The sequence below is a fragment of the Nematolebias whitei genome, chromosome 21, assembly GCF_014905685.2.
Source record: "Nematolebias whitei isolate Nwh7 chromosome 21, NemWhi1, whole genome shotgun sequence".
Classification (NCBI taxonomy): domain Eukaryota; kingdom Metazoa; phylum Chordata; class Actinopteri; order Cyprinodontiformes; family Rivulidae; genus Nematolebias; species Nematolebias whitei.
Window position 1 is genome coordinate 29,693,090 of NC_056518.1, and position 19,919 is coordinate 29,713,008.

The window sequence follows — 19,919 nt, forward strand, 5'->3', positions numbered from 1 at the left end:
CACACACACACACACACACACACACACACACACACACACACACACACACTTGAAACAACGCGAGCCAACTGAAGCCAGGCATTTTCCCACAACTCCAGCGTGGCGATGTGACTGAATCTTTGTTGCTCTTTCATCAACAACGCTTAAAGATGAGTGACGTGAAGCTAGAACTGTCCAAGAAATACACAAACGTTAAAGATTGCAAGAAGAACCTAAGTCAGGCTATCTGAAAGCTAAAACTAGCAACAGTATAGTTAAAAGTAGCAGAAGGCTAGCTAAAGTTAAAAGTAAAAGAAAAGTATTGTTAAATAGCAAACAAGTGAGCAAAATCTAAAAGTACCAAAATGCTAGCTAAAGCTAGAAGCAGAACAGTGTAGCCTAAAGTAGTAAAAGGCCCAAAGTTTTAAAAGCTAAACTATAAGCAAAACTTAGATGGTGTAGCAAAATGTTAACTTAAAGATAAAAGCCTTGGGACACTTTAGCTAGGTATGAAAAAGCTAGCTAAAAGTCAAAGACCAAAAAATTAGCAAAAGTTCCAAAGTAGCAAAAGACTGGCTAAAAACTAAAATAGCAAAAAGCTAGCTAATAGCCAGGAACATGGTAAAAGTAATAAATAGCTGGTTAAAAGTAGTAAATATCTGGCTAAAAGTAGTAAATATCTGGTTAAAAGTAGTAAATATCTGGCTAAAAGTAGTAAATATCTGGCTAAAAGTAGTAAATATCTGGCTAAAAGTAATAAATATCTGGCTTAAGTAGTACTGGAAGACAAGAGGAGCTGGTAGCTGACGTAAATTTCAAAGATCATGTTTGTAAAGGTACTAAAGAAATTACAAAACATTTTTTTGTGTTAATAAAATAAAAAATATAGGAAACGTAAAAAAGTTACAAAAAGTCTCAGCACCCATCTCCTGAATGAGCTGAAAGTTTAGATTTAGTTTTAGGTCTTCAGAAGTTAATGGGTGATTAAAAAAACGCACTGAAGAAACAACATAAAATGAAAGGTGTGGACGATGAAGCAGCTCCTGCAGGTGAACTAAAGCCAGTCTGTGTATAAATCCTAGTTTTACTACCATACTGAGCACCTCCACCTGCAGCACGGAGAGCCTCCACCTACCATACACAAGCCCTTCTATTATACAAAGTGCCTCCACCTACCGTAAAGAGTACCTACCATACAGAGCACCTCCACCTACCATACGGAGTGCCTCTACCTATTGTGCAGGGTGCCTCCACCTTCCGTTTAAGTCAACCGCTGCCTCGCGAGCCAAATGTTTAATCAGAAACATCCCAACTAAAGTATGTGATGGGGATGACTCTCAGCTACTACCACACCACATTCTTTGTGTTGGCTGAGGCAGATAAACTCTTGAGGCCAGTTTGAATTGTGCTGATTCCAGAAGTTAGTCAGCTGCAGACGTACTGTTCATCCAGTGATAACTTTCTGAGAGCTTCATTTAAATCTGTCCAGTGGTTCATGAAATATTTTGCTAACAGACGAATGAACACACTGATGCAGGGTCATACGAGAACAAAGCCCATTGGTTTTTCCTCATGTTTGATAAGTGAAATCTAAAATGTTTGATAAACACATATCCTGATCATTTTTTTAATCAATCAATAAATAAATGACCAAACCTGGAAGTTTCAAGTGTTGTCTCTTGAAACAGTGACTGCTCTGCAGGGAGTCACATGTTGGCGGTAAAATATTTACAAACTGTCTCTGTGTATAAAATCAGTTTATCTCTGCCATCTAGTGGTCACACTGTAAACTACTCAAATCAAGTTTGTTTAAAAAAATTATTGTTTTATTCTGTTTACATTTTTTCCATAAACTCTTTAAAACATGCTCTTTTTTCTTTGTTCTATATTTTGAGATAAAATCAAGGTATCGCTGCCTCCTTGTATGTTCAGAGTTTCTGTTGGGGGTGACTCTCAGCTACCACCACACCAAAGCTCAGTATCTGTAAAGTCGACTGAGTTTTAGCCATTTTTGTTTGGTTGTTGTGATTGTTCCTGAGTTTGGTTGAGTCCAGAGGGTTTTATTAAAGTCTGTCCTGGTTCATGGGATATTTTGCTAACACAGATGAGATGCTTGCCCACCCTTCATGGGAGCTGACTTCTGAAGTGAAAAGAAATTTAGCAAATGTTCAAAGTTGTTTTACTTTTTGAAGATTTAGTTTTATCTATATAATGAGTTGCACCGTCAGTAAACATTAAAGGCAGAAAAAAACCCTCAGAAGCAGGTTGGAATAATTTATTACGTTTTAACCCCAGCTTGTCTCGGTTCTCCGTACAACAGGTGGAGCAAGCAGCAGGTATCGGTGTAGTTTCACCATCAGTGCTCCTCTGCTCCCAGTGGACAGATGGATTAATTAACACTTCATAAAACAGTTCTTGGGCCCTCGTCGTGGAGTGAAAAGGAAACTGGAAATACCCTCAATCCGTCTGTCCGTACTATGAGCTTGATAACTTGAAAAATAACCCAAGTACCAACTTCCATTTTGGTGTGTGGCTGCATCAATGTGTAGGAAAGATTCCTTCAAAAATGGGGTTGCCGTGCGTGTGTGTGTATGTATGTATACATATATGAATATACATATATACGGTACATATATTGGTCACGGGGTCACTGCATGAGAGATGGAAGACATGCTAGACTGGTCTTCAGTCCATCACAAGAACCCAGAGACAATCATTCTCTCTCACTCACACCTAGGGACAATTTAGAGTTACCAGTCAGTCTAACATGCATGTTTTTGGTCTGTGGGAGGAAACCGGAGTACCCGGAGAAAACCCACGCATGCACGGAGAGAACATGCAAACTCCACCCAGAAAGGTCCTCTGGCTGGGATTTGACCTTCTCGCTGAGCGGCAACAGCTCTACAAACTGAGCCACTCAGGGTGGTGCCCCCCTCTGGGCCCCCCCTCTTTGTATAACAGTAGGAGAAACACTGATGTATATTTTAGGGGTGCACCGATTTCTTAAAGTCTGACCTGCCGATTCCAATATAGTTTTATAAGCGACACCGTCAGGTGTTATAAGGTCACAATGCACCTTCAATTTTACAATCTTATTTTATTGAAAAACACACCCTTGATCAATTTCCTAGAAACAATACAAACTTGTTTTAACTGGCCACGAGGTAGTGCTGTGAAATGTAAATGAAGTTTAAAATCAGTTTCTTATGGAAGTTTCAGCCGATCTACGATCTTCCAAAATTAAGGAAATCATCTGGCCGATTTATTGGTGCACCCCTACCATATTTTTTGCTGTATAGGCTACGTTGTTTTTGCATAATTTACATGCCCTGCGACTTATACGCCGAAGTGACGTATTTATGGATTTTTTTCCATGTTTATAAACCAATTATTGGCTGAGATACGACCGTTTTCATTCATTCTGACTGAAAATATTGAACACTACTATTCTCAACCACTAGATGGCACCCGATTAGTAAGGCATGCCGTTGTATCATTTAAAGTCAAGTCATGATTTATTCAGAGGGCAGAGTTCATATAAGCTCAGTTTAATGTTGAAGGACTCTGAAATGATGCGAAATGAGATGTCTGAAAAGTTTTAATGAAGAAAAAAAAAGTTTAGAGTGGTGGTTTAAATATGCGTGAGGTGACATTAAATAAGAAATGAGGTGGAAAACAATTAAAACTAAAACATATTACAAATCATTCACAATTTATTAAACTCTAACAATCCCATTTTTGTAAATAAATTTTACAGAAACACAAGAAATTGTGCTTAAGAGAATCTGCTTGTTACATGTTCAAATCTTAAATCGAGGTCACATCAAATCTGAACGTCACGTTTACACATTAAATAAACAGAAAATTCAATCCAATAAATAAAAACATATTTATTTAAAGCTAGCTCCAGTATATTCCACCTTTACATCCATACCCTGGATATTATTTATGATTTCAAACTAGCTTTAATTAAATATTTTACAACTATTAGAGCAGAGCGGTAACTTTTCCCGATTTGTTTTATTTAGTTTCCTGTGTACGAGCACAGAAGCCACGCTGACGCTTTGTCAGACATTTTAACACAAAGAGACGTCGCATCATCACAGACCCAGAAGAGAAAATAATCCCAAAACATTTCCTCCTAGAAAACTAGTTAGAGAAAGTTTAGGTTTAAAAATGGCGGCCGCGCACCACAAACTGATTTATTTTGGTATTTAACGTTTTTCCTGTAGACGCTCCTCTAATATCCAACACAAACAAAATGTTTCTTTTTGTACGTTTTCCAAAAGAATCAACCTCTAGTGGTGGAAAAAACACCAGTAGTCCTTGAAGGAATGCATATCACCCGCCAACCTTTTAAACTAAGATGTCTCAATCAGATTAGCTGCGGCGGCCATCTTAAATCAGGTCTGTTGATGCTCGTCTATTGATCACTTTGAGTTTTGTTAAACCGGTTCACGAAATATTTAGCTAATTTATGACGGCAATAATTATACTTTTATTTAATTTAGTAATTACCTTAAGCCTGTCTGTTTTTGAGGAGAAATAAAAAGTTTTAAATCACGACCTGGATTACTTTTATAAATTTTACCCCCTTTTTTTAAAGAATCGTCAGAATACGTTTCGTAAACTATAAATGGATATTCATGAATGATGTGCAAAGAAACATAAAAATAGGAGCTGCTAAAATGTATTTAACTCAAATTTATCCCAAAATCTAAAAAAATAACTCAAATCGATATTTGTCCAGCCAGTTGGTTGACACACAAACACTGCAGGTGTCGTGAGAAGGCCACCGTATATTCATCTTCTGAAGGCCGGTTCTATAAATAGTTCATCTGCAGCTTCACCAAAACTATACAACTATCCACCTTTATTCCTCAAACCAACCATCTTTAGCATGTGTCCAACAGGGTCAGAACCAGAACTGGTTGGATGGACTTTCTATCCTCTCTGGTCTGGGGTTCCTCTTAAAGGAACTGGGAAAGCCGTCTGGGTTTCCCTCCAGTACACGCCCACAGCTAAACAAACAATCAGTGTCTCTGTTAATTATTTTTATCTTACAAAAGGACAAAACTTAAACGAGCTTCGACCTCAGTCTCACTGAGCTGCGACCGTTGGAAACAAATTTGAGGAAAAATTGTGACATTTTTTCTCACGGCCTCTGAATTCTGAGTTTACACTCAGAGAACCTCACAGTCGGGTTCTGAACGACCAGTCTTAAAAAGTAAAAAGGCATTTTTATGTGCCCCGCTTGTAAAACTGTATTCTTGGCCGTGCACATTATTGTTGCCCATCTCCGTCCACATCGTGTCCTGCTTGGTTCACTTTGTACCCATCCACGTTCACAATTTAATCTAGTAAACAATTCAGTAAAATATATTTAGTAAAAAGTCGCACGTCATTCAAAGGACTGTTGCACAAATATTGCAATGTTTTGGTATCGGCATGTTCCAACTGTGGGAGGCTGTTTGGCAAACGGTCTTCATGAGGAAGTCTCCAGAATGTCTTCAAATGTTGGTGGAGGTTTCCAATTTTTAAGTTTTGAACACGTTCAACAAAATGTCTGGGAGGAATCTTTTCTCGGGATAAACACACAGTTGTTGTGAGAATCTCAAGCTTCTTGTAATTTAGTTTCCAGGAGTCAGAAAGTGCACGAAAGGCACGACGGCTTCGGCAACTCACAAAACCAAGCTGCGGTAGGAGAAAGTCAGTCGAGACGTGATGTGACTAAACTGCACATCATTCATGGGACTGTTGCGCAAGCGTCGCAAAATATTTGCAAACATTTTGTGAAGCCAGAATCTCACGTGGATGCAACTATTGGAGAACGGCGTTCGTCAAGGAGTCCTTGTCAGATCTAAATGTTTCGTAAGTCGAGAACTGAGAAAACATCCGAGGCTGCGGCCCTGAATGTCCAGGTCCACTGATGATGAATGTTTAAAACAAGGGCACCACACACGGCACATTATACGCCCGTCGACAAACTATTACACCGCAATCTAGAACAATGGCCCGGACAAGCATTATGTGTAACCTTAAACCTTAGAGCTGGGCTGAGGAAGACTATGGGACGCTCTGTCTAGTGGTGGTAGTGGTATCAAATGTTGTTACATTATCTTGAGCAAATCAGAAGTTATGGGAAGGACAAGAAAGAGTTTATGATGGAGACGAACGTAACACATCCACCTTTCGACAGGTGAATAATAAAAACTGGTCAGTCTTCACTTCAAAACCATATTCTGGTAGACTGAACCATGAGCATGGAAGCAGCTGAGGTGGATCCAAAGCGGGCCGAGGCGGGTACGACGTGGGCGACAAAATCAAGCTCGCGCTGAAACAAGCTGCGATTTCCAAAAAGTTAAGAATTCAGTCCGACCCCAACAGAAAAGTCACCAAATGGTCTCGCAGCCCAGTGAGATAACAGCTTCAGTACCAGTACTTTGTTGTTACAGGTGAAATTTTGATATATATTGTTGTTTTGTGTATTTTAACAGTGGCAGCCAGGTGAGATACTTGGAGCAAGAAAATTTAAAACTTGACTAGAAGCATCTGTGTAGCACCATGTCAAACAAAAAGTATATTTAGTATGTAGACTTGGACTAATTTCACATTCAACATTTTATTTCAGGTTTACGTTGCTTCTGAAATCATCTTTGGTAGCAGCCTCCGCTGACAGCCGTCAGTCTAAATACCACTCGGAAAAATAAAACAAAAGCAGGAGGATGAATAAACTAAAGGAAGAGAAGTAACTGGGTGGAATGATGCTGATGTTTACCACACGTCTCCAACCTGAGCCATGTCTTTGTGTCAAACGCTGCATTTAAACGTACGTTTTTAAATAGTGAGCATTTTAAGATGGTTCTGCTTTCAGGTTTTTAAATGAGTCGATATTCTGCGATTGTAAAACGGGCTCAGCTGTTGAGTTTGGCTGCTTGCTCCTTCTCAACCTTCTCTTTGGCCTTTTCCTTCTCCATCAGCTTCTCCTCCTTATGAAGCATCGCCAAGATGTCCGCCACCTGCGATGTGGCGATGTCGATGTCCTCTTTGTCGATCAGTTCCACCACCTGGAAAAACAAACAAAACGTCCGGAAACTTACTTTGTTTAGCTGACAAAATGTTTACTCTTTGACTTTTGTCGTGTTAAAACTGTTGAAATTGAAGCGTCAGTTCAGACTGAGGTTTCCTCACTCATTTTAATAAAACGTGGTCAGGTTTTGTCTACATCTCACATTGCACCGCTACAGATTACTGATCAAGTCGCACGTTTCCATGTATTTTTCTAATATAAATTTTCCAAAGCTGCGATGGAACCCGAATAAAAACCTCACTGAGCTGCATCTGTCAGCGACTAGCTGGCCACACAGGCGCCGGGACAGTCACGACTTTAGGAGTGTGTGAAAGAAACTAAACTCTTGTTGAATTAGAAATAAGATCACCACAAAAAAAAAAAAAAATCTGCTTAATGGTCACATATTTTACATCGAGTGTATAATACAACATGAAACAAGTGTAGTTTTATCAACATTTATGTGGAAACTTTACACTAAAGAATGCAGTTCTGATCACTTCTTAAATAAATGTATCTGTCTGACTTACTTTGATGACATCATCGATGTCTATCTTTCCGTCTTTGTTGTCGTCGAGCGCCTCTGCGATCCGGTGCAGCTTGTCCTCGGGAATGTTCTGGATCTGCCGCATGACGCCGATGAGCTCGTCGATGCCGACCAGGTTCTCCCTGAAGGTGTTAAAAAGACTGTATACAGGAAACGGTTACCAGGTTTGACCAGGCGTAAAGTGGCGGAGAGGTCCGAGGGGACCGGGCTGAGCTCAGGCTCAGCACCACTGAGGTTTAAGTTAGTCCTGTTGGTCCACTGTCCCTCATACGACAGCAGGGGGCGCTCTCACTAATTCTAGGTGTGACCCAAACTGAGACCACAGGTGCACATTCAGGAGATCGATGCTGTCACTTACAAATGTTATGTTTTTAAAGTATTCAGCTTTATTAAAATATATATATTCCTCATAGAAATACACTGAAATCTTTACAGTTCTTTCAAAAATATTATCTTTAAAACCTTCAACATATAACAGTTTGTTTTTTACATGCTGGTCTGCAACTAGTGCTGCTTTCAGCTTTTATCTAGCTGTTTGCTAGTTTTAGCATTTGGCTACCCGTTGCTACTTTAGCTTTTAGCTAGTCTTTTGATACTTTTGGATTCTAGATAAACTTAATGCCTTTAGTTAGTGTTCTTATATCTTTAGTTAACCTAGTGAGTCTTTCAGATGCTAGCTAGCATTTAGCTTTTAACCAGCCTTTTGTCACTTTTAGCATTTATTTACACTTGATACTTTAGCTTTTATCCTCCCTTTAACTAACTTTAGTTTTAGCTAGTCTATTGATAGTTAGCCAGTGTTTAGCTACTCTTATTTTTAAATGACCTGATGCTATATTTAGCTTCTATCCTTTTCAATGCTTTAATTAGCTTTTTGATACTTTTAGCTTTGGTCTTTCTTTTGCTACTTTTGCTTTTAGCTACAATTGTTACTTTAGCTAGCTTTCTGCTAATCATGGCTTTTGCTTCTTTGGTTTCAGCTAGTGTTTAGCTTTTTTTTTTAGCTTCAACTAAAGTTTAGCTTCTGTGAATTTCAGCCGTCATTCAAAGCTCAGCATTCAAACTGTATTTTTGCAGAAAATGCTTTTTTCTTGTTTTATTTTTTAATGTAGACTAATGTTTGAATTGAGGCTTTTCTCATGGTTGTTAAGACTCAAGGACCCCGTGTACTCGATCCGAGGCCAAACAGTCGACTCGCGGTCACGTGGTTGCAGGACATTTGTTTTCACGCGCACCTTTCATAGTCTACAAGACACGGCACGGATCTCCTGGGAAACGCTCCTGCTGTAGTAATCGTCACCACACAGCTTTCTTTCTTCCCACCAGAGCCTCCACTCGTCTCTGCAGCCGTTTGGCCACAAATCTATCATGAACAAAAAGCCTCACTTTTCAGCAGGCAATCTCCATGCAGGAGTTTCTGGCCATTTGACTAATTTAGTGTGCTTGAAGAGTCGTGCAGCTTAATGTCTGAGTGCATTTCTGCATTGACCAACACGCCTCTTGTTGAGAAGGAGCGGGCGAAGCTGCTCTGAGAACTGACGCCATTTTCATTGTGCAACTGTGACAATGAGAGCCGATTTAGCGGCTTCAGATGGACTATGCAGGGCCCTTTAGACATGTGGTTTAAAACACTAAAGTCTCTTACCCAATATGGGGCGTGGCTCCACTGTCCACCGGTCCGTCCAGGACCACCTTATCCTTCTCCAGCTCCAGGATGATCTTGTCGATGCGACTGATCATATGGGTCAACCTCTTAGACAGACGCTGACTGGCCTTCGGCTCCTCCAAAGACTTTTCTTGACCCATCTTAGAGAGCTCGCTCTTTATCTCCTCTAGATCCTAGAACATAAACACAGCCAAAGATGCGAACTTCAGCTCACAGAAGGACATCTATCGCACACAATCATGTCATTTTACACATTTTGAGCTAAAATCTCATGTGGAAGTAGCCGAGAGTCGTCCTGCTCTTCTCCAGGTAAATGTAGGTACCTCGTTGTATTCCTGAACGTCGTCCTTCAGCTCCTCCAGCTCCTCTTTCTCCAGAGTCAGAAGTTTCTTCTGGTCCTTCAGCTTTGAAAAGGCGTCACTCAGCAGATCAATCTCTTCTTTGGTGATCTCCTCATCCTATAAAGTAAAAAAAAAATAAAAAAAACAGAATCAAACCAAGTTGTAAAACAATGCTTAAAGTTTTGTAGCTCTAAGCATGGACTCTAAAAGCTAGAGGGATAAACGGCTGTGAGGAATAACAGTGTCAGTAATAAGATTAATAACTGGAATAATAAAGCCAACCTGGAAGCGCAGAACAGGCTGCTGCTGTTTACACAATAAAGTGAGAGAAGTGAGTCAAAGGTTCGTTCAGATGTTTACAACAACCTAAAACACTCCTCACACCTGAACTTTGGATGTTACTGTGTAAAGATGTCACCTTGAGTCCTTCTACAAGAGGAGCTGTGTCCTTCAGAGTCTCTGCATGAGACGTTATACTGGACGACGCCATCTCCGCCTCGATGGGCTTCACCACGCCGAGTTCAGGCTCGCCCTCCTACAGACGATGGCAGATAAAAACAAATTCAATGCAAAATGCTCCATCTGTGAGAGGTGTAACGGTACGTATGGACGTCTGGGACAGGTGGAAGCAACGAAAAGAAAACATTAATCAAAGGTGGCCAGTGCTCAAGTCTAGAAGTATTTTTGCCGACGGACTCGACAGAAAAGGAGCGAAGAAACGGTTTAAAGCGCTCTGCATCAAAGCAAAGTAGACGAGGAGCTTTTTGGAAAATCACGAGCTATTTTCCCATTCACAGCTTGCAATGCTGCGTCTTGAGGAAATTACAGAAATTAAATAAATGTTTTAAATGACTGTTCCAAAGAGGATGCACGTCCGTTTGAAAACACCTTTTTTGGGGGGTCTGAAGTGACGTAATCAGGAATTCCTGTCCAGGGTTTTAAAAAGGGGAATTCCCCAAGCTTCTTAGTGTCACAAGGGGATTTCCCGCAATAGAAAATGTTCAGTTTCAAAGGAAATTAAATTAAAAGGATTGTTTAAAAAATCTGAAGACATACCCGTTCAAAGGTGATGTCTTATAACGAAATTTATACAAATCTCTTTTACTGCAAAAAGTATTTTCACTTTTTTTTTTACACTTCAGCCTGAGGTCATTCTGACTGATCCTGTAACCAGCAGTACATAAAGTCAAGAGTCTGAGTTTTACTGAGTGGGTCATGAGCTAAAATGTTCAGGAATCACTGATGTCAAACACGGTTAGACGTCAGCCAGTTAATTTTTTAGTGGAGTTACCAGTTAATAAATTCTGCTACATTAGAGCCATGCTGCCAGCTGGAGTGGTTTGTTTTTCTGATTCTGCTTCCAAAATAGGTTTTTATTTATTTATTTATTTTTTTACCAAATGCATTTTTTATCACTTTTTATTTTTTTTTATCCTACTTCAGATCTTTTGTAAACGTTCCCAAAGACTCGGCACCAACGGTAAAAAGATGGCGATCACCTTCGCTGCCTTTTCTGCAGCGTCAGCCAGCCTCTCCAGCTCTCTGTCCTTCGTGTCCTGGAGTATGGCCGCCTCCTCCTGCAGCATCGTCTCTATTTTGGTCTTGTTGTCCACTTTGGAGAACTCCACCTCTGCTGCCTTCAACTCGGCCTCCTTAGTCTGAGGAGAGAAGAGTAACGAGGTCGTTGGCTGGTGGCCAGCTTCATCACTGACTCAAACACCTGATTTCCCCTCTGACTCTGCCGTTGTCATTTTTAACAAGCTAACAGTCTTAGCGCAGGCGATGATGAAGTTTACCAAAGACAACATCATCTTATGATCATGAAGAATCAAAAGCTCTGACTCCATGCCTCTAAAGACCAGAATCACTCCCACACAGTTAAAAATGCACATCAAGTATGCACATTTACTCCACAGAGGACAAAGTATGAACTAAACTGATATTATTTGTGTTAGAGTGAATAAAAGCGTCCCACCGGTTGTTCTAGGTACTACCGTCAACATACCACCATCTCAGGAAGTGTCTGCAGCGTAGTCTTGAGCTGGTCGGCAGGAGACAGGGTGTCAGGGAGGTACATGGCTCGGGACAGAAGCAGCAGGGAGGTGGGAATCTGTTGGTTCAGGTGCAGCTCCAACCACTACGAAAGGAAACATGAAAGCATTGAGTAGTTAAAATCTGCAGGACAAGTCAAACGTGGACATTTAGGAAGATCCAGAGTTAAACTGAGAAGTTATTTGTTACCTGGCTGAGTTGCTCTCTGAGTCGTTCCTCTGTGACTCCGAGAGATCTCATCCCTCTGACACGACAAGCCGTCTGCACCTCGTTCACATTCAGGCTCTCCACTCCTTCCTCGGCTATCAGCTGAACAAGCGGAGAGGTTTCAGGCTGAGTCCAAGAAAATAAATGTCCTGAATGTCAGGATTGAGAGAATACGTTTACCTTGTCGTCCGCTCGGATGGCCCTGAGCTTCATGATGAGCTGAAAGCGCAGGAAGTTGTTGGTCCCGATGGACTGGAGCTCCAGGAGGCGGCAGAGCGCGACCAGCTGGGGTCGGGTCAGGTTGTCCAGAGTGAGCTCGTCCTCGAACAGCTTGGAGAACTTTATGATCTGCTCGTTGCTCGGACGTTCCCCAGAGTCTCTGATCTGCAGGAGTCAAGAAGACACGTAAAGTTGTTCGTTCAGGTGTTTTAAATAATTTCTGTTTGTTTGAGTTTAGGTTTTAACTCGGTCTTCGCTCACAGACCTTCTGGAAGAAGGTGGAGAACTCCTCGGTCACGTCGCTCTTGGCGGCCTTGTTCCTCAAAGCGATCTCCTCGATGGTGTCCTGCAAGAACTTCGCCATCTCTAGTTTGACCCTCAGCTCCTTTTTCAGCCGCTCCTCCTAAAAACAAACAAATCCAAAATAACTGAATCAGAAAACGCCTCGGAGCTCAAAATAATTTTGATATTTTTTAAAACTAACAAAAACGTTTAGCAAAATAAACAGCATCGGATTTCAAACCAAAGCAACAGTTGAGAGCTGAATGAATGCTAACATTAGCTAAAGAAGCTGAAACTGACCGCATAAAAGCTGAAATAACTAAATGCTTCCTAATAGTAGCAAAACACTAAACAAAAACTAAATCAGTTAAAAGCTACAACAACCAAAAGTCTTGCTAGATGGTAAAGGTAGAAAGCTTTAGCTAAAATAAAGTAGCAGATAGTAGCGAGACATTAGCTAAAAGAAGCTCAATGTTAACTAAAAGCTAAACGGAGCAGAACACTGGCTTAAAGCTAAAAGAAATAAGGTAAAACCCTAAAAAAAATGCTAGCTAAACGTAGCAAATTGCTAGCTATTAGTAAAAAACAGGCTTAAAAATAAAGAAATAGAATACTAGCTAAAAGCTAATTCATTGCCAAATGTAGGAAATTTTAAATTTCAAAAGAAGCAAAACACCAGCTAAAAGTTAAACAACTAAATGCTAGCTAAAAGTAGTAAAACACTAGGTATTGGTAGCAGCACGATGGCTAAAAGTTAAAAAAGGCAGAACATTAGCTAAAAGTAGCAGGACAGTAGCAACAAACTAAAACTACAGAAACAGCATGAATGCTGAAGAGGATTTTTTTTTTGCCAATTATGTCTTTGAAAGAAACAAAATATTTGTAAAATTTAATATTAGTTACAAAAACTAAAAGTCACAGACGTTATGGGCTGAATGAGCCGAATGTTTTGATACATGAACAGCTGAAACTACACAAACTACACAGAAGTGGTTGAGATTGAAACAAATAAAAACCAGAATTTATTTTTTAAAAAGCGTCACCTTCTTGGACTTTGTCTCGAAGGTGGACGGCAGCATGTTGGGAAAGAGTTTCAGAGCGACGGGAAGAAGGAACTCCATGAACGGAACGATGATGAAGACCAGGAAGGGCAGCAGCCTGAAGACGTCTGCACACGTCCTCAGAAACTAAAGACACAAACAGAACCATGTTGGCTGCGGTGGTCGCTCTGTATCAGCTGGCTGTAGTTTACTGCAGCCTCCAGCAGAGAGCAGCACCACACACACACAAACCCTTTTTTACTTTAAACACCAATTGTAGAGTTTTCAGAGTCCCTGTGTTCACACATTGACAAATGTTTTGTATTTTGGACTCTGGAGGCTGAATCCTCTGTTTCATGGTATCCAACTGATCGTTCTGGGACACAATCTGCGCTTCCTACCTGCATGTAAGCAGAGCCAGCCAGAGAAGCCATCTTGAGCATAAAGGCCTTTGACCAGAGGCCCATTGACATGCATCTCCTCCAGCTTCACATTAAACAGGGAAGGGGGGGTGAAACTTTAAAATAGGAGGATTACTGTGAGTGAAAGGACACCGGTGCAAAATTAGCATGCGCTCTGAGGGAGCTGCATTTAAAAGGACGCAGATGTGGGGGAGAAAGACTCGTCACCTGAAGCGTTTAGCTCTGCCGTGAGGCTCTTTCCCTCCTCCAGTCAGCAGTTAGCATGCTCCATCTATTGTAGCACAGTTCATGGTGTTTAAAGGATGACTGCTTTTATTTTTAGAACAGGAAATTGCTTTAGAACACGTTTGTAAGTCGCTGTAGAGCTTCGGACGTTTGTCTACGCAACAACAGGGATCAAATTATTTGATCTCTTAAAATCCAGCTCTCATGCCTGGATTTATAAAACAAAACATTAGCTAAAAGTATCAAAACTAAAAGAAACAATGCTAGCTAAAAAGCAAAACACTTGACAAAAATAAAAGTTTAAAATGGCTAAATGCTAACGAATAGTAAGACTCACAAAAAAAACAACAGCTTTCTTTGTTGAAATCAGGTCTCTCTTGTAAAAGAGTCCCCGAGGCTCAATGGGATTAACCTGTCTAAATAAAGGTTGAATGAATGAAAAAAGGAAAAAAGCTAAAAATGCTATGTAAAACCTAAAGTAGTAAAACGCTAGCAATCCGTGAGCGATCTGGAAACGTAGATTTTACGATGCTGGTTGTAAAAACAGTCCACGTTCGTGCTGCAACGCCGTTTAGACGAGACGACAAAATGACGTTAAACCTTCTGTCGTTTCCATAGCAACTGGTGTGGCAGTCTTTGCATTTCAACTAAAAGAGCACAACAGTTACAACCAAAACTCAGAATGCACAAGTGTTTGTTTGGACCGTCGATGAGGTCGAGTCGCTGCTACACATTACTTTAGATTATAAATCTAAGAGTCAGGAAAATGTCGACTGACTGACTGCAACCGTAGAGCGTGCATGAAAACACTCCTGCTCTCAGACGAACCGTGTTTTCTCTTGAAACTATCCTGAGAGTTTGTGGATTTAAAAAGTTCACCATCAGTAAAACGAATGGAAATTTTTAGAAACTCTCAGCATGGTTTCTTGGTAAAACCTAATTTACCTGACAGGGGAAGTGTTCACACATGCGCGCTAGGGCTGGAATCAGTAGTCGACGTTTTCCTGAGCGTGTAGCAGCGACCTGACCTCACCATCGGTCCAAATGAGTGTTCGTGTATTCAGCATCACTTGATCTAGACTAATGCTGAACTAGAAGCTGTTGGTATGAGCTCAATGGTAGAATTGAAGTTTACACTAAAATTGGAATAAGTATGGCCAAGTTTTCTTAAATGTCTACATCTGGTTTAATTTATTTTTAGCCATGACTTGCTTAATAAAAAAAACATAAATAACCTTGATGGGTTTTTTCAGCCCCTATTAGGCATTAGAAAGCATTTCAGTATCCATTATACCAATGAGGCATGCACTATTTAAACCTAAACGGAGTTTAAAACAATTTTTTTTTTTTTACTAATTTTCAGAAATAATCTCGCAGCTCGTCATGTCCTTCCATTCTCACCTGTCTCCTCTCCCGGCGGGACAGAGTATTTCCATTCAGGACCCTCCACAGCATCCGTCCAGCGATGGTGGTATCAATCCACAGCAGCCTGAAGCCGTGGTAGTAGTGTTTGATTTCATCCACAACTCGCTGCTGGATCGTCCTCCTAACGGGTTCCGAATCCAGCGTCGGGCTGTAAACCGGACCCCCCTCCTCCAGCTTTTTCTTGTCTTTTAAGGAGCGCAGAGACTTCTCGACTTTCGAGTCATCCCATCTTGTCCTAGATGTGTGGATCCACCTGACACCAGGGAGGTCTTGTGGGGAGGCTATTGTCCACTGGGCTCCTGTTGTGACAGCAGGGTGCAGGGACCAGAAGCACCCTGATGCTAAAGCGCAGTGAAGCCGCCGCGGGTCCAAGTTCTGAAAGGATCCAACATGTTCATCTGACAAGGGAAGGGAAGGACGGACAGAGGAGGCCGGGGCTAAGCTGCCAAGTCGGAGTCCATCAGGCCTGAAGAGGACAAGAAATAATAAGAACAACTCTTGAGTAAAAAGATAATAACACATGGAGAAATTAATTTGGTCTGTTTGTTGTTAATCAACCTGGTCAGTTACCAGAAAGAGCGTACAGACATTTATTTGGCTTACTTCTGAGAGGCGAGTCTGAGGGGTGTGCAGATGAAGTAGGAACCATCCTGGAGTTTCCCTTTAAAAAAACAAAATAAAAAAATAAGATCTATAGTCGTTTTAAATAAAAATATGTTCAGTACAGACACACTGAGTATGTCATTACATGGCGCTCATTAGTAAATCATCTACAAGCAGCAATTTCAAATCTCTGATAGGTCCGATGTATTTATGGCACCAGCACAAGTTGCTGCATCTCTGAGCGTCTTGCATAATCCTCTTTCGAGGAAAACCTTTCAGATTTCTGATAAAATCTTGACCTAGACTTTTTTTTTTTATATCAGTATGCTGTGCTTGGTTTCCTCCAACTGTGCTGCAGTGCATTCTGGGTAAACATCTGTCCTCTGGTCTGGTTCTATCCCAGAAGTCTTGCGGTTCCATCCATTTTTTACTCGCTTTTTCCATTTTGGGTCATGGGGTACTTCACATGAAACTTTTCCAAACTGAAGTTGTGCTGCCATGTTGTTTTTAGAAAGAAGATGCTCCAAGCAAGCCATGACTAGACTCTGCAGACCTCAGCAGGTTAAACAGAGATGGAGCTCATTTCTCGGAGCACTGCACGGTCTGACCTTTAGGGTGAATTCGCAGCAATGATTGTCAGCTGTCTTAACTCTCTTCCACTTGTGAGTAATCTTTTTCTCTGTAGAACAATGGATTCCATATGACCTTTGACCCGTCTTAGGCAGATCTATGAAGTCATTGCTGATATGTCTCCACCTTGGCATTGTGTTTAACCCACCACACCTGTATGCTCCAGATCAGAGATGGTCCTACAAAGGACCAGGTAATCAGCAGCTCCTGGCTGATCCTGAACAACTGAGATCCTTAGAAGCAGCGAAGCTGGAACCAGTGTTTCACTCACAGATTTAAATTTTAGTTTTTATTTAGTAACTAATCACTCTGAGGAATCAGTTGTGTGTGTGTGTGTGTGTGCACATTTTAAGGATAAATGGTACACTATTTACCATCATTTACTTTTAGGAAATGTAAAGTTTTCTAATTCTATACAGTTTTTTTTAAATTCAAGTAAAAAATGTGACTTGAGCGCAGCAGAAGAACACACCACATCACAGCTAATCCCACTGCTGAAGTCCAAATGAACAAGCCAGTCACAGGTCCGAGGAACTTCTTCAGTGCTGGACCAAACACAAACCTGCTCAGACCCACGTCTCTCCAATAGATGGGACAACCGTATACAAAGCACAACAAATACATACATCAGTTTCTTAATTAAAAAAAAAAAGTCTAGATGTGTTGCATTCGCTGTAGAATCATGGGGAGAAGAATGCTGCCATGGCAACAGCATCCAGTTACACAGCAGGGCAGGTGGGGGCGCTTCCAGGTCAAAGTTAAGGTAGAATGTTCTCAATCCAGCTTTATGTTCTCGCTCAGCTGACAGACCTTTCATTAACGCTTTGTGAAGGATAATTTGTTGTTTAGAAGAATAAACCACGGAGTGCCTACTGTCACCTTAACAGGTAATGTACCTGACCCTGAAAACTCCCGTCCCTTCTAGTCTACATGCTAATAATGCGCTAATTACACAAGCTAATGTGCCATTATTCTCCTGTCAAAGAAAACTACTAATCACCGCCTTACCTTTTCCTTTCCGGAGTTCGTTCTTCAAGGACCGGGAGGTTTTCATCAAAGGTGCTCTGGACCTCGTAAATAGGATTAACGCCATGCTCTTAGAGTCTAAAGTCGCACCCTGTAAACAGTTAAATTAGCTTGCTAATTCACTTACAAGCTAGTAGCAGCTAGACGGTAAGCTTGGCTAGCTCCAGTTTGAGCTAGATGTTCTGACTAACGGGTAACTGTAACGGGGCATAAAAACAAATTAAAAACAAAAAGTCTGTGACGATTTAAAGAAGCTGCGACGGACGATTTAACTCTCCCGTAGAATGTTTAGCCTCATGTCATGTCCTTGCTTAGCTCCTACGCGCATGACAGTTAACCGACCCCAAGAAAGCCTTCTGGTGACGTCAGATTATGGGCGTTTCCTTGTTGAGGTTTCCGGTGCGCTTACAAATTAAAAGCCCCCGAATGTTTCTGAGTGGACAGAATTATCAGGTGTTTTTCAAACGTCCTATGAAAACAAATGATGCGAGAAGTTTTTGGGGACATCAGTGACTAAGACAACATAATGAAGAGTTTGAATTGTTTGTATTAAAAAGCAAACAAAATGACAAAGTAATTGGGGTCCACTGTCCAGGGAAATGGGGAGTGTGGTAAAGAGGTGAAGAGGATCCAGGCAGGATGGAGAAAAGTTTCAGGAGAGATTTGTGACAAAAAAGTGTCAGCAAAGGTCAAAAGAAAGGTTTACAAGACAGTGGTGAGACCAGCTATGTTGTATGGTCTGGAGACAGAGACATGGACAAAAAGACAGGAGAAAGAACTGGAAGTGGCAGAAATGAAGATGTTGAGGTTCTCCTTAGGAGTGACAAGGATGGATAAATTAGGAATGAGATCATCAGAGGTGCAGCACAGGTTGAACATCTGGGAGATAAAGTTAGAGAGACCAGACTGAGATGGTTTGGACATGTCCAGAGGAGGGACAGTGGTTTGGACATGTCCCGAGGAGGGACAGTGGGTATATTGGTAGAAGGATGTTAGAAATGCAGCTGCCAGGAGAAAGACAAGGAGGAAGGCCAAAGTGGATGCAGTTAGGACATGGAGTGAGGACAGAGGATGCAGAGGACAGAGTGAGGACAGAGGATGCAGAGGACAGAGTGAGGACAGAGGATGCAGAGGACAGAGTGAGATGGAGGATGACTCGCTGTGGCGACGCCTGAAGAGGGAAAAGCCGAAAGAATATGATTTTGAAAAATTTAAGTCACACAGCTGAACGTGTTGATATATAAACGACTAAAAAGGCATAAAATAGAATAAACAAAATTAAAATAACAGCGCTGTCGCTGCTTCACATAGTAAAGGAAACTTGTGAGGAAGCTGAGGGACACCGAGCTCGTCTTACGGTTGGATTTCTTTTTTTTTTTTTTTTTTTTTTTTTTTTGAAAGGACCGGTTGGGTGCTCGCGGCTCCGCTCGCGACCAATCGGAAGTGAGTATTTTTCGCGCTGGTCGGACCCGGAGTTTGAGTTTCCCGCAAGCTTTTTCGACTCGGCTCAAATCAATTCATCCACTTTCCAAGATGTTTACGGGCATTTCCCCTTTGTAACTTCAAACCGAAGAGATTCGTCAGGTAAACACGAAGAAAACGCCTCATATAATGTGACAAAAGCGGCAACATTAGCGGAGATTATTATTATTTTTCTGGAAGTGCATTTTGTTCAGGCCGAGCTTCCATCTTAGCGAGCTAGCTGGCTATGCTAACGGCAAAATGTGCAAACTGGTCTTTATGGTTCGGTGGTTAGCTTTAGCTAGCAGCGTTAGCTCTTTTGGAGCAAGCTGTCATGTCGCCTGTAATTTAATTAAATATGTGAAACAGTTGTCGAATAAGTTGTCTTAATCGCACTGATGAACAAGAGTGGCTTTTTGTTTGTTTTTGCGTGTCAACTTGCTCGTGGGTTCACTGCATTTAGCGTTTGTGGGTGGCGGCTTTGTCTATTTGCTGGAGTCCGGCTTTAATGGCTGACTACCGGTAAAAAGAAAGTCTTGTTCCGTGACTTAAATCCATTCTTTTTCGTCGCGGCTTTCGCTTCAGGTGATAGACGGAGCCTTTTTATTTCATGACATGATGGTTAAAGTTACTAGCCAGCCGGTGGGACGTTTTGGTCGGTTAAAAACTTTTTTTAAAGCGTTTTGTTGTGTTGCAGCTAAGATTTGCAGCCTTGTGGCACATTA

General features: G+C 41.2%; 1 protein-coding gene across 3 annotated transcripts; it reads right to left on the reverse strand.

Annotated features, from left to right (window-relative positions):
• Positions 1-6,561: 6,561 nt before the first annotated feature.
• letm1 (leucine zipper-EF-hand containing transmembrane protein 1) lies at positions 6,562-18,088 on the reverse strand. 3 transcript variants are annotated; one of them, XM_037694513.1, is made up of 15 exons: positions 17,716-18,088; positions 16,078-16,135; positions 15,451-15,940; positions 13,406-13,549; positions 12,346-12,483; positions 12,042-12,245; positions 11,844-11,963; positions 11,608-11,739; positions 11,102-11,260; positions 10,021-10,137; positions 9,885-9,908; positions 9,585-9,719; positions 9,241-9,434; positions 7,579-7,717; positions 6,562-7,046 (listed from the first exon to the last, which is right to left on the reverse strand). In XM_037694513.1, the coding sequence occupies exons 1-15, from the start codon at positions 17,798-17,800 to the stop codon at positions 6,894-6,896; spliced, it is 2,292 nt and encodes a 763-aa protein (XP_037550441.1). In that variant the 5' UTR covers positions 17,801-18,088; the 3' UTR covers positions 6,562-6,893. The 3 variants fall into 3 exon arrangements, with proteins under 3 accessions (XP_037550441.1, XP_037550444.1, XP_037550442.1); XM_037694516.1 differs by lacking the exon at positions 9,885-9,908; XM_037694514.1 differs by lacking the exon at positions 9,885-9,908 and having other exon boundaries at positions 7,579-7,735.
• Positions 18,089-19,919: the final 1,831 nt, after the last annotated feature.